Below are 12,739 nucleotides of genomic sequence, written 5' to 3'. Positions count from 1 at the left end.
GCAAGCTAGGAAAGGAGCCTTAAAAATCGAAGCGTGAGATATGCATGATGAGTAAACAAAAATTAGAAGCAGAAAAGCAATTATCCTTTTTTTTTGTCTTAAATTTTAAATTAATGAAATTGTTCTACCTTAAATATAACTTACATTGATATAGGTCTATAAGAATTTTTATTACATATTTTATGACTGCTTTTCTCATTTTCATTCATTGTAAATTTTGTAACGACAATATTTACTTCTAGCAGTTTTCTGCTATCGATGTTCCAAGTGTCTTATAATTTAATGTTAAAATGATTCTATATTTATTGTTTGTATATTTTTAAAAAATTAAGTACTATGGGGACATTTTCAAATTGCATTGCTAAATGATTTTCAGTATTATCTATTCATTTTAACTGAGTTCTGATCGCTAATGCGGAAATAATTTTGAAAAAATTCTGATTGAAGTAATTCAATGTTTAATATATATATTTTTTTAAACAAAACATGAATTTTATTAATCAACCCTGATAAAATGCTTCAATGTTTCGCCGGCTATAATCCTAATCACACCTCTGGCTAGTTCTCTCTAGTAGTGTAGTTTTCTGCACCTAAAACTCTTTATGAAGTTATGTTTAAAATATGCTGAAATCAATTTCATTCTTGATAGGGTTCGCCAAACCTGGTATGCTTTTTTATAGTGGGCCTACTTGAAAAAAACCTATCTTTATACCTACTAAGTGGGGTATTTATTTATTTATTTATTTATTTTTTTGCACTATCATTTCTGAACAATTTTTATTTTTACAATTATCAAAATTAAATTGTTTTTTGAAATTACCAACTTAATGCTTTATAAATTTAACTTATTAACTATTTAACTTATTTATTTATGAATGAAAACATAAATCAATTATCTGATTTACGTAAGTGAAATTTAGTTGAAATTAACTAAATAAAAGCAAAGAAATAATGTACATGATTAAAAATTTTTCTAAAATATTACATATTACTTACTCTATCGATCAAAACGTGTGCAATATGCATACACATACCACTTATTGCATACAATTTATTTAGATTAGGTCGCAGAGTATGTCTAAATGCGCGATCAAGGTTCAAGAGAAATTGTGGCAGCCCTAAGAAAACTTTTGTCTAATTAAATGAAAAAATTGCTACAAAATTTTTAATTGTAAAAGCTGTGTTCCTTTACAAATTATAAGTGCATTTAAAATATTACTATTTCAATATAATTTGATTTATATTTTAACTCAATGAGTAACTTAACTCAATTGGTACAATTCAAGAATTTTTCAAAATCAAATAATTTTATTTTCTTAGTAAAATTATTTTTTTTTTAAAAAAATGGACTTTCTAAAAATATTTTAAAAATGTTATTGTAATAATAATGAAAAAAAAAACTGTTCTAGAGAAATATGAGGACCTGAGAGTTTTCTGCACTTATAGCTTTGTTACAATACATAAACGGATATATATTATATCTATCCAATATTTCAAAATAAATATATTTTTAGACAACGAATGAGGAATATATTTTGTTAATAGTTTTTAGTTTTGTCTTGCTCTCTTTCTGTTTAATGATTTGATTTTTTTTTCTCTTTACAGTATTGTAGCAAAATGACATCTTTGGTTGGAGATCATTGGAAGCTAATTCAAAGGGTACGTCAAAATATTTTATTAATAACTAGATATCTTAACGTAAGATTGATTGATTTATTATTTTTTTATTTTAATTGGCTGTTTAAATTACAAAAAGTATTTAAAATAGCTTAGCTGAAAATTGTTATATTTTTTAAAAAGAAAAATGTGGAAATTAATATAACAGAACGAAATAATCGTAATATATTGGAAATAATCGTAAAGTATTGGCATGTAACTGTGTGGTGTTATGTGCTTATTTATTTTATTTTTTAGACATAGTGTAACAATCAATATTAATTAATATTGATTGTTGGTAATTTTAGTTTTATTTGGCAGTTTCAATTGGTACTAATAGGTGCCAATATTAAAATATGCCTAAAAGATATATCTGATAAACTAATAAAAATCTTATTTATAGGAAGCACTTGATATTTCTCTGAATAGCTATTTTTTTTTAAAAAACCTCTTTTCTTAAGAGGAAACTGAACAGCTAGAAAAGTCTGAATGGGAAAATATTTATTGTACTTTTAGTCATCTCGATTTAGTTTTCATAGTTTAAATGATTGTTCTAAGCGGCATTGATGATGAAATGATTATTCTTCAAAGGGTACTCTTAAGTGGCAATTAAAAACTTGTAAAACAAAAAATAGTCTTTTACTGAGAACTGGAGATTATACAACACATGATATTTTAAGTAATCAATAGATTTTTCTGATAAAATGATGCCAATAAAATTCTACAATCATTATATTCAAAGAGATAATTTAGTATTTATTTTTGTTTGTTTTAAACATGAAAAATATTTCTGATTTTGTGTCATTCATGTTAACAGAATACGTAAACTTCATCAAAATTGGTTTTTACCAGTTTAAGTAGAAGAAAAAAAAAGTAAATTTAGCAGAAATATAGAGCAATAACAAAATATAATTACTTCACATTACAAAAAATATTAATAAATAATCAAGTTGAATAACACTCAGAAAAACTAGATTTATTTGTTACATTGTCTAACACTTATAAAATCATACTCACCTTCAAAGTTTTACTCAATTTTCAAACTAAATTTTATAATGAATAAAAATGTGCACATCAAGGCTCAAAATTATATTACTTGACGCATAAAATTTTTTCATTTTTACATGCATGGCTGGGCATTTAAGTATTTAATCATAATTACTATTTAAGTGTCTTCTCAGAATTTCATTAGATGTAAAACAAGGATTGCTTAGTTCTTTTTCCTTTCTTCCTCATGCTTATTTTTGTTAAAAAAAAAGTTTAACATGATCACTGTGCATAAAAAAAAGTAATAAAAAGTTAAAAAATTGAAATGCGAAAGCAAGTGAAAATGATATCCTTTTTATGACTCATATTTAACATTTGGTTGAAATCTTTGATGGAATTTCACTATGTCAGGTAATTTTTTTTTTATAAATGTTCAATTTGTTCCTTCTTAAACTTCCTATTTTAAATGATTAGTTACATTTATCTGTTTTATTAATAAGCCTTTGAAAAAGATGTTTGGGCAGATATTAGTTTTATTTGAGCATGTATTTTCTTGATTAGCATGCCTGGTAGGGCATATAGAAATTATAAGATATTTTTTGCCCTATTACATAAATATTTTAACATTTCCCATGTGTTCTAGACTATTGAGATTTTTTATTATTAGTAGTCATTTTTATCCAGTCATTATTATTCAAATTTGCTTTACAGTCGTAATAATTTGATTTTATCTTATTTCTAGTTGGCTTTGTTAGCATATGTCCATAGAGGAGAAGATTCAAAAGATCTCTATAAAGCTGTGATTGCTGCTAAGGTTCTGAAAGGGTTTTATGATGATATTGTTCATAATGATCATATAGAAAAAGCAAGAGTAAGATTCTTTATTTGTTTCTCCCATTTGTGAGCTAAGTATTTATACTTTGTTTTTTCCTTGCACCTGCACTAAATTTGCATAAATACAATGCATTTCTATTATAGTGAGAAATGGTAGAAATACATCAAATCTGTTTCCTTAAAAATGTCAAAATTGTTCTTTGCATGGATGTATTTTGTGAGGTATGTTTGTACTGTATTATTTTTTCTTTTGTGATTTTTGTTTTATTACAGTTTTTCTTATTAACAAATTAATTTTCCTTTAGTGCGTTTAAGATTGTATTCTTCATTTTTATTTTAAAATACTTGTATATTCTTTATAAGGCTATATTTTACTTCAATACTAAGGCACTCCTTCTAAGCTTGTTTTGTTGTCTGTTTAATTACTTTCTTTCCTTGCATCTGTGTCTTATATTTCTTATTTTGTTGCTATAAAAATCAATAATGAAATTGCTTTATTCTGCATATTGTTGAATATTTCATTAAAACAATATTACTAATGTTTCATTATTGCTGAATTTTCTGACCTATTCTTCTATTAGTCATAAATTAGTCTTTGTGAAAATTTAAAAAATTTGCTGCAAATTATGATAGTTTTTAATTTGGTACATTTAATCACATGATGTAGCATTAAAACAAAAATATTGCAAGTTAGTAAATTTATTGCACACAAAGAGCTGAAAAGTCTTCTTAATTTTATTTTACCTTCTTTTCTCTTTTTTTCCATTCTCATGTCTGCTTCTCATGTTTAAAAAATTTATATTTTTCTTCAAATTTAAGGGAATGAAGAATTTTATAAGATTAAGATTAGTGGGTAAATTTTAAAGTGCCGAAATTTTATTGGATTTACACTTTAAATTTCAAAGATCATGTATAATATCGATAATGCGGATAACCTGTAGCCACAAGTGGCCTTGCATAAAAGAGACGTTTTGAATTGAAATGAATTGTAGTTTTTTAGCTATTAACATTTCTCTCCTTAATTTAAGAAGTTTTCTTTAAAAAGTGTTTTAACTTAATTAAAAACTTTTAATCCTTGGAAATATTAGAATGTCTAACCTATGTACACTTTCTTATATAGGAAATACATTTATGATTTAATGTTTCATCAGAAAAACTTACTAATTTAGAAACTCATTCTAGGAAGAAGCAATTTTGGCTATAAGTCAGTATGTCAAAGAACATCCTAGAGCTTCAGAACGAGAGTTGCAACGAGAAGTTGAAAAGCAGATAGCTATATTTGTAGACAAAATTAAATAAATTTTGTTTGCTTAACTGTGCTGTATATTTAAAATATAAATAATTTTTAATTTTAAACCAAGTTTTTGGTAGTTATTGATTGTTTAATCAGATTTATAACATAAGGCTATTTATTCAGGATGCTAATTAAGCCCTTCTGAATTTTTTCCCCCATGAAAAATGGACTTATAACTAAAGATCTAAATAAAAATGAATACCTCAAAATTGAAGTTTAATATTTGCTTAGATAGATGTAGAGTTTTAATTTGTATTTCATTAACTTTTTTTGTAATCAATCATATCACTTTACATAATCTAAAATGTATGTTATTTGATCAAAGGTAGTTTGATAAGTTTACAATTATGAACTTTTTTTAATAATATTTGTCTAGATATCATCAAAATATTAATATTAAACTGACATTTTTAAATAGCTATGTTTGAAAATTCCAGTTAATTTTAGATACATACTTACAATGATTTTATATATTTTTATGTGTATTTTAATTTTATATTTGTATTTACATATAATCTGAAGGGGCCATAAGTATTGAATAGGTTTCTTTTTATTTATTTTCCAAAATCAAAAGTTTTGCTTGATTAGTTATGGATGTGTTAAGTTCAAATTTTGTAAACTTATACACTGGAAATAATAATAAAAATGTTTTGGCAACTGTTTTTTTTCTTTATTATATTTTGATTTTTAACCTGTATTCTATTTAATCATTTAATATTACTCTGCCATTGCCTTTTTTTGTAAAAATTACTCAATAATATGGACTTTTTATTGTATTAAATGAGGCATAAAAGTATATGTAATGTGTTTTAAATATACAGATATTAAACCCATCAATATATCTTTTGAGTATCAATAATGAAAATTTTCATTTCAATGTCTTCATATTTTTAAAATATGAAGACATTAATATTTTTTTATCTAGCAAATTATTTTTAAATCTTTTTCTCTGAGTTCTGAAATATACCATCAACCATCATATCAGTCTAAATAATAATTATTATTTAGACTTATCAGGGTTGAGAAAAAATCTTTTTTTTTTCTGCATAAAAACCTTATATCATGCTTTTTTTATTTTCGTTTTTTTGGTTATTTGAAACAAAGGACCAAATATTAAGTCCAAAATTAAGAGTATCTAAACCAATCAAAAGTATTTTATATAAACCTTTTTAGCTATTAATTGTTTTCAATAGGCTATTAAAATATATTCATTCTTTTTTCATAAATATGCTAACAAAATAAAAAAATGATATTTGAAAAATAGGCCTTGAGAGATGACCTATCACCTTTCACTCCTTAATTTTGTCTTCTTTGTCTGCTCCGAGTTTCTCGCAGTTTCTGTTAATTTTTCTCATTTTACAAAACTGGACTGTAAGAAACCTGTTTAAATGCACTATGAGAAAAGACAGTTTGAATTTAATGAACTATTTTTTAATCCCAGATAAGGTTAACTTCCTCTTAATATTGTATAAACTTGTACTTCATTTGTATTTTGAAAAGTTAAAAGAAAAAGTTATCTAAAATATTGTTTCAAAAACACTGTAATTTTTTAAACACCAAGTACTTATCAAAGTTAACTGAAATTTATTAATATGGCAATATATTTACAATAAATTTTAAGACTATAAAAATTAACCAAGAATGTAAAGATTCTCATATTAAAATGCTTTGTAAATTTTTAAATATTGATTTCGTTTAAAAAGAAAATAATTTGAATTCAACAAACTCTGATTTGCAGTCACAAAAATTTCCCACAAAAGAGTCTGTTCTATAATCAGAACCATGGGTATCGCTGGCAGCGCTCAATACTAAAAGTTCACGAATTATCATTGATTTAAATTAGCATCAAACATCAATTGATCTAAATTCATCAAAGTTAAAAACAAGAAGCAAAAATATAATTAATTCTTTTGCACAGATTTGATAGATGTAAGAAAATTTTTCTTATGTGTAAAATTTAGATAAGTATGGTGAATTAGTACTTAAATTTCGTCCTTCTCAGAAATTGGATGCCTGCGTCCCCCATAATCAGATAGATCATAATTAATCGGGAGTTATTTCTGTATTTAAAAATGTGAATGTCCTGAAAGTCTATTTAATTTTACATTAGGAAACAACAATAATCAAACTGAGTTAATTTGTAATTATTCAAGCATAAGGTTTCCCTAACTGATTTTTGATAGAAAACTTAATTTCACATTCTTGCTTTGCGATTTGCTTAATCCAAAACTTCTGTGTTGCATCTTATAAATATTAATTTTATAAGATTTTATTTAGATTGATACTTAGTATTTTATTTCAAGAGCAAAAAATACATTTAAGGGAACTTCAATATAATATAATTGAACATTCACAGAGTTTCAAACTTTTTGTGTTTCTTATATTCATTTGATTTAATAAATATAAGAATTACAATTTTATAATCGCGAGAACTTGTATCCAAAGAGCGTCCAATAATTGTATAAAGTATTTTATGGTAGTTTTATTGATTTACTATCAAATGGTTTGGTGCTACTGAGTTATTGATAAAAACTCAAAATTTTTTTTTGAGAAGATTTTAAAAAAGTTAGGGGATCTTCATTTTTTTAATACTAAGCAACAGTAAGAAACCTTTTGTGGTTCATATTTCTCATTTCTATATAAAAAAAAAAATCCCTTTATCATTTGATTTAAAGGCAATTGAAATTAACGATACATTTCAGATTTGTTAAATATAATGAAGGGACCAAATTGTCATTTACTTTAGGCTACATTACTTTGTTTACGTTTCAAAATTATTGAAACTATTTTTTAATTATTTGATTAAAGGTGTATTGAATCAAATTATAATTTTTAATAAAAATTTCATAAGGGTCCATTCAGTAATTTACATTTTTGATTTGAATTTATTTAGTTTTTCTTATTTTGTTTTATTCTCTAAAATAAAATGCAACAAATTGTAACTTTAAAGTAAAATTATTTTTCTTTACAATATTGAATAAAGTAGTTATTTTAAAGAACAGAAGAAATTATATATGGAACATATTTAAAATTATGCATGAAGTTTTTATGGTGGTTAAAAAATTCAATAGAGTACTTAGACAGAAACTATTTTATTATGATCATGCAAAGTCTCTGAAAATATTTTCGCAATTTGTAAATTGTATGTAATGAAGAAATTTCAACAATAGGAATACGAAAAATTTTGGTGATCTAGATATTTTTTTTCTTACAAAAAAGATCTTAAAAAGTATTTTTTGTTGAACAATCTGCCTGTACTTCTTGTAGTAAAGTATTCAAAAGGGAATATTCTTCTAAACATTTAATGGGTGCCGGCTGGTCTGGAACTAAAGATGACTTGTGCACAATGCTGACCACATTGCAAAAATTGTCTCATTGGTCACAAACCCTGTGGCAGAATCATGGAGACATTGTCACAGAATGTTCTTGCAGAAAAGAGTTTTCATTTGGGAACCAAAAAGTTTGGTTTTCTTATCAGCAGAATTTTTCAAATGATTTTTTTTTCTTCAGAATTTTTTGAATTATGTTTGCTTTTCTTTATTACAAAATTATTTTCAAAATATGCTTTTCTCGCATGACAGAGGGGGTTTAGCTTGAATTTCACATAGATATTAGAAAAAGTAATTCCAATATCACGAAAATTTAAAAATAGTTTGCCCTAGAAATATTTTTATAAAATACTTCATTTTAATAAAATATGACTGAGTGGGTATTTTGATACATATTTAGATTTATAGTAAATTAATTAATAAATCATTTCTGCGGTATATTTGTCCTTCCTTTTTTTTTATTCGATTGAAATATTTTCAACTTGACATTAGCACATGAAAATGTTAAATAACGTATTTAAGCCTTCACTTCATCGCTCACAGTTCACCCCCGATTCCATTGCTAATGTATGCAGTGTTTGTAATGTTTATGGGCAATTATTGCTACGAATTTTCATTTGGTTTTTCAAAATCCCGATGTCTTTCATTGCTAAATAATTATTATTGATATTCTTACGATTTATCTATTAAAAAAAATGCTGATCTTATTACAATACATAAATTTAATTAATTTACCTCTAAAATGGCGATTCCACCGTTTTACTCTTTTCGGCAATTATTGCTAATGATTTCCATGTAGTTTTTCTCATTTGATATCATTTAGACTCATGAAATTTGTATTGCGCATTTAAATACCTTATCACTTTTTGATGAGCTCAATTCAAGCTGATGTCATTGTGGATTTTTGACAGCGTTACTAATTTATACATGGTTTTTAAAGATCCTGATATATTTTACATAATATGAGGAATTCATATCACACATTAGAGTATTTACTTTTTAACACAATGATCTTATTGTTTTTTCGACAGTTATTCCCATTGATTTTCAGAAAGTTCGTAAAATGTTTTTAATACGATATTATTTATTACAACAAACTGATTTTTAAATGAAACACTCCTTTGAGTAAAACCTTTTTGAAGAGTGATTCACGTGATTTCGTTGTCAATCTTTTTTTCAGTAGTTACTTCCAAGATTTTATCAAGTTTTAATGTGGTGAATATTTAAAAAATTAAAAATTAGTGTAAATAGTATTAGTATTAAAAATAAATTAAAAAATTACTATTACAAATTAGTGTACACGAAAATTGTTGCAGAAAGCTTGAAAAAATTCTGCCACAGATGTCACAAAATTGTGGAGCGATGACCACCTGGCTAACAATGGGCTACTGTAGGAATCTTTACCTTTATATAATTCTACATAATATAGACCTTTACGGAATTATATGAGGCTATGAAATTGATTCTCATAGTAGTATAAAATTCTAAATAGTTCCAAAAATTTAAAAATGATAAGTTTCAAATATATAAACTTTTAATATGAACAAAATTGGTACATTTTATAATAATAAGTTGCAATATACATAAATATATAGTTTAGTATACATAAATAACATCCATACATTAAATTTATCAGGTTAACTACATTTCACAAAAAAGAATAAATAAATAAAAAGTATACTGCATTTTGATAAAAAACATGTTGAAAATAATAACTATATTTGAGTAATATTTCTTACTTCTTACAATAAGACTAGTAGGCGTCTATAGCAAAAAGTAAAATTAAATAACATATACGGTGATGAGATTCAGCAGGTATGCAATGTAAAAATCAGTAAGGATTTTCAAGTTATTTGAAAAATAAAAAAAGAGTTAAATGTTCAAAGGTAAAGAAAAAGCATATAAGTTGTTACTACTCAGTTCTTGTAATTGTGATAAATTAAAAAAGTGTAAAGTAGCTAACTCGGCAGTAGATGCAGATATATTCCTCTTATGATTTTTTCGTACTTTGTTCTGTGCCACTGCATGGTTATCTCTAAAACTTGAGGGCCACTTTTGTGTAGATTCCAATATGGAAATTTTTATGAGTTAATTTATCAAGTTCCTCAAGCTTTGGCAAATATCAGATAATGGCACACATAAAAGGGGGTAAGCAAATAAGATATTATTCGTATCTAACTCCAAGACTATCCATTTTATATATTTTTTTAATCTACTACCAAAGCCTCCAAAGTGCAACTAGGTAGTAGCATGTGAATAGGTAATATTCCTGTCCACACATAAAAACACAATTTTTTTTTTTGGTAATTTAAACATCATGCAACATCAGTATAAATCAATACAGCAGTAGAGAATCAATTAATTTTTCAATGTCACGGCACATCACTTACGTAACACAACATGCAAAAACAAACTAAAAAGGAATACAGTGAAACCTCAGCTAAGCAGAATCTAATTTTTTTCCCTTTTAAGATATTTGCTGTTTACGGGAAGGGCACATTAAAAACGAAGGATAAAGCTATAAATTGTATTTAGAATAATTGCAATGATATAGAAATAAATAATCTGTAAAAACTATTAACATAGATTTTTATTTAAACTTAGCAAAATTATAATATTAACAATTCAAAAAGAAATTCAATTGATTTTTATCCAGTTAAAANAAAAAAAAAAAAAAAAAAAAAAAAAAAAAAAAAAAAAAAAAAAAAAAAAAAAAAAAAAGCACTTAAGTAACCAACAAAACAAACAATATAGATAATTCAAAATCTTCAAATAATTTGCTTAAAACTAATTAAGTAAATTTTATTTCATTCATAAAATACTACCTTTATTGCTTGAAGGTTTTAATGTTGAATTTTAGCACCTTTCCCACCAAAACAGCAGATCAGATTTTAAAGAAGAATGGTGAAATCTTAACAATTGTTTCTAAAAATTCTGTTATTTTTTGGAGCTATTGATGCGCTACTATTTAAAATTCCTTTTGTTATAAAAAAGAGTTAATTATTGGGATTAATTACTCAGTTAAAAAATAAACATATTAAGCACAAATATTAAGAAACATTTATTCTCTATAAATGATCATTATCATTAGTTATGAACTCGAATAATATATAAATAAAATAATTTTATTTGATCCTGAGGATGTTTCCTTTTTATACCATCACAGTACTGTTTGTGCCAGAGCTAATTAGACTTTTAGTAAAAATTAATCACTTGGGAGAGATTAATTACTGAAAACTATATGAAGTTAAACTGCTTTTCTTAAGTTGACATGTTTTTTTTTTTTACTAATTTATACACTCAAATGCATGCATCAAGGGTGATTGTGACAATAAGCGAAAAAACCTGAAAGTTGCAAACTTGAAAAAACAATTGAAGAGTATGCAAAAGTTACCAACGCAAAATTTAAGAAGTTGCCAATTTATATACTACTCATGTTCATTAAAATTTTTTGAGCTGCGATTTATAATTAAATGATCTACCAATAAAGAATACTACCTTTTATAATAACTGATTTAGGAAAAAACTTTGTTCTTACAAAAATCGCGATATTGAATATTAAAATCGTGTCAATATGAATCTCGATATTGGATGTTAAGAACGCGAAAATACAAATTGCGAAATTGGGTTTTAAAATAGGGAGAATATGAATTTATAAATGTGAAAATACAAATTACAATAGCGAGTTTTTGAATCGCGTAAATACAGATCACAACACATGATTTTTAGATCCCGTCAGTACAAATAGTGACATTGGATTTAAACTCGCGTGAATACGAATAGCGATATTGATTTCTAAAATTTGTAAAAACAAAACAAGATATTGGATTTTTGAATCACGTTAACACAAATACTGATGCACGATTTTTAAATCGCGTGAATAAGATTCACAATGAATAACTTTTAAATCAATTGAATTTGCATCTACGTCAGATAATTCTTCATCAATGAAAAAAAGAAAAACTATGAAAACTAACACATATATGAAGAGCTAGAAGCGACTCCCTTGCAATAGATAATGCAAATTAGAAGTGATGAATTCCTATTTCTGGTCCGATTGTTTCTGCAAAAGCAAAACAATTTTTTGAAATGCTAGATCTAGAAGGATATATCGATGCATCATCATGATGGTTGACACGATTTAAAAAACATCACAGGATCCATGAAATCAGTCTTTCAGGTGAGAAACTAAGTGGTGACATTCAAGCTGCAGAAGGTTTTAAAATGGAATTTTAAAACTTTTTGGAATCAAAAGGACCTTGATATGAACAAGTTAATTTACAATATCGACGAAACTTGACTGTTCCGTAAATATTTGGTTGCATGGACATTGGCTTTTGAAAACGAACCGCAACTCCTGAACATAAGTTCAGTAAAGAAAGGGGTCTGTCCAGGCCGAATTTAATACCGTTTAGCGGTACCTTCACAAATTCAACTTTAGGAAAAACGGTATTTTCACAAAATACTTTTTCTTAAAATTTTATTTTTGTCTCCCTTAAGAAACGATAAATCCATATTTTTGTGTTGATTTTTTAATATAATTTTTAATTTTTCACAAATTACGTCTAAATTTTCACAAAATAGGTACCTGTCAGAAAAACCTAGACAGACCCCTGAATACCTTTTTACATCAGTTCCT

At 25.6% G+C, this 12,739-nt stretch overlaps 1 protein-coding gene across 4 annotated transcripts; it reads left to right on the top strand.

Moving 5' to 3' along the window:
- Positions 1-3: 3 nt before the first annotated feature.
- On the top strand, positions 4-5,428 carry LOC122270179 (uncharacterized). Of its 4 annotated transcripts, none has more exons than XM_043046620.2 (4): positions 4-154; positions 1,606-1,659; positions 3,386-3,514; positions 4,660-5,428. In XM_043046620.2, the coding sequence occupies exons 2-4, from the start codon at positions 1,618-1,620 to the stop codon at positions 4,774-4,776; spliced, it is 288 nt and encodes a 95-aa protein (XP_042902554.1). In that variant the 5' UTR covers positions 4-154; positions 1,606-1,617; the 3' UTR covers positions 4,777-5,428. The 4 variants fall into 4 exon arrangements, with proteins under 4 accessions (XP_042902554.1, XP_042902556.1, XP_042902555.1 ...); XM_043046622.2 differs by having other exon boundaries at positions 45-154; positions 1,614-1,659; XM_043046621.2 differs by having other exon boundaries at positions 65-446.
- Positions 5,429-12,739: the final 7,311 nt, after the last annotated feature.

This window comes from Parasteatoda tepidariorum, chromosome 7 (genome assembly GCF_043381705.1).
Source record: "Parasteatoda tepidariorum isolate YZ-2023 chromosome 7, CAS_Ptep_4.0, whole genome shotgun sequence".
In the NCBI taxonomy this organism is placed as follows: Eukaryota; Metazoa; Arthropoda; class Arachnida; order Araneae; family Theridiidae; genus Parasteatoda; species Parasteatoda tepidariorum.
This window is presented reverse-complemented; position numbering and strand designations above follow the sequence as displayed.

Coding starts and splice junctions, on each gene's coding strand:
- LOC122270179 (XM_043046620.2), top strand. CDS start 1,618: ATGACATCTTTGGTTGGAGATCATTGGAAGCTAATTCAAAGG. Junction 1,660..3,385: donor ATTGGAAGCTAATTCAAAGG/GTACGTCAAAAT, acceptor TCTTATTTCTAG/TTGGCTTTGTTAGCATATGT. Junction 3,515..4,659: donor ATCATATAGAAAAAGCAAGA/GTAAGATTCTTT, acceptor AACTCATTCTAG/GAAGAAGCAATTTTGGCTAT.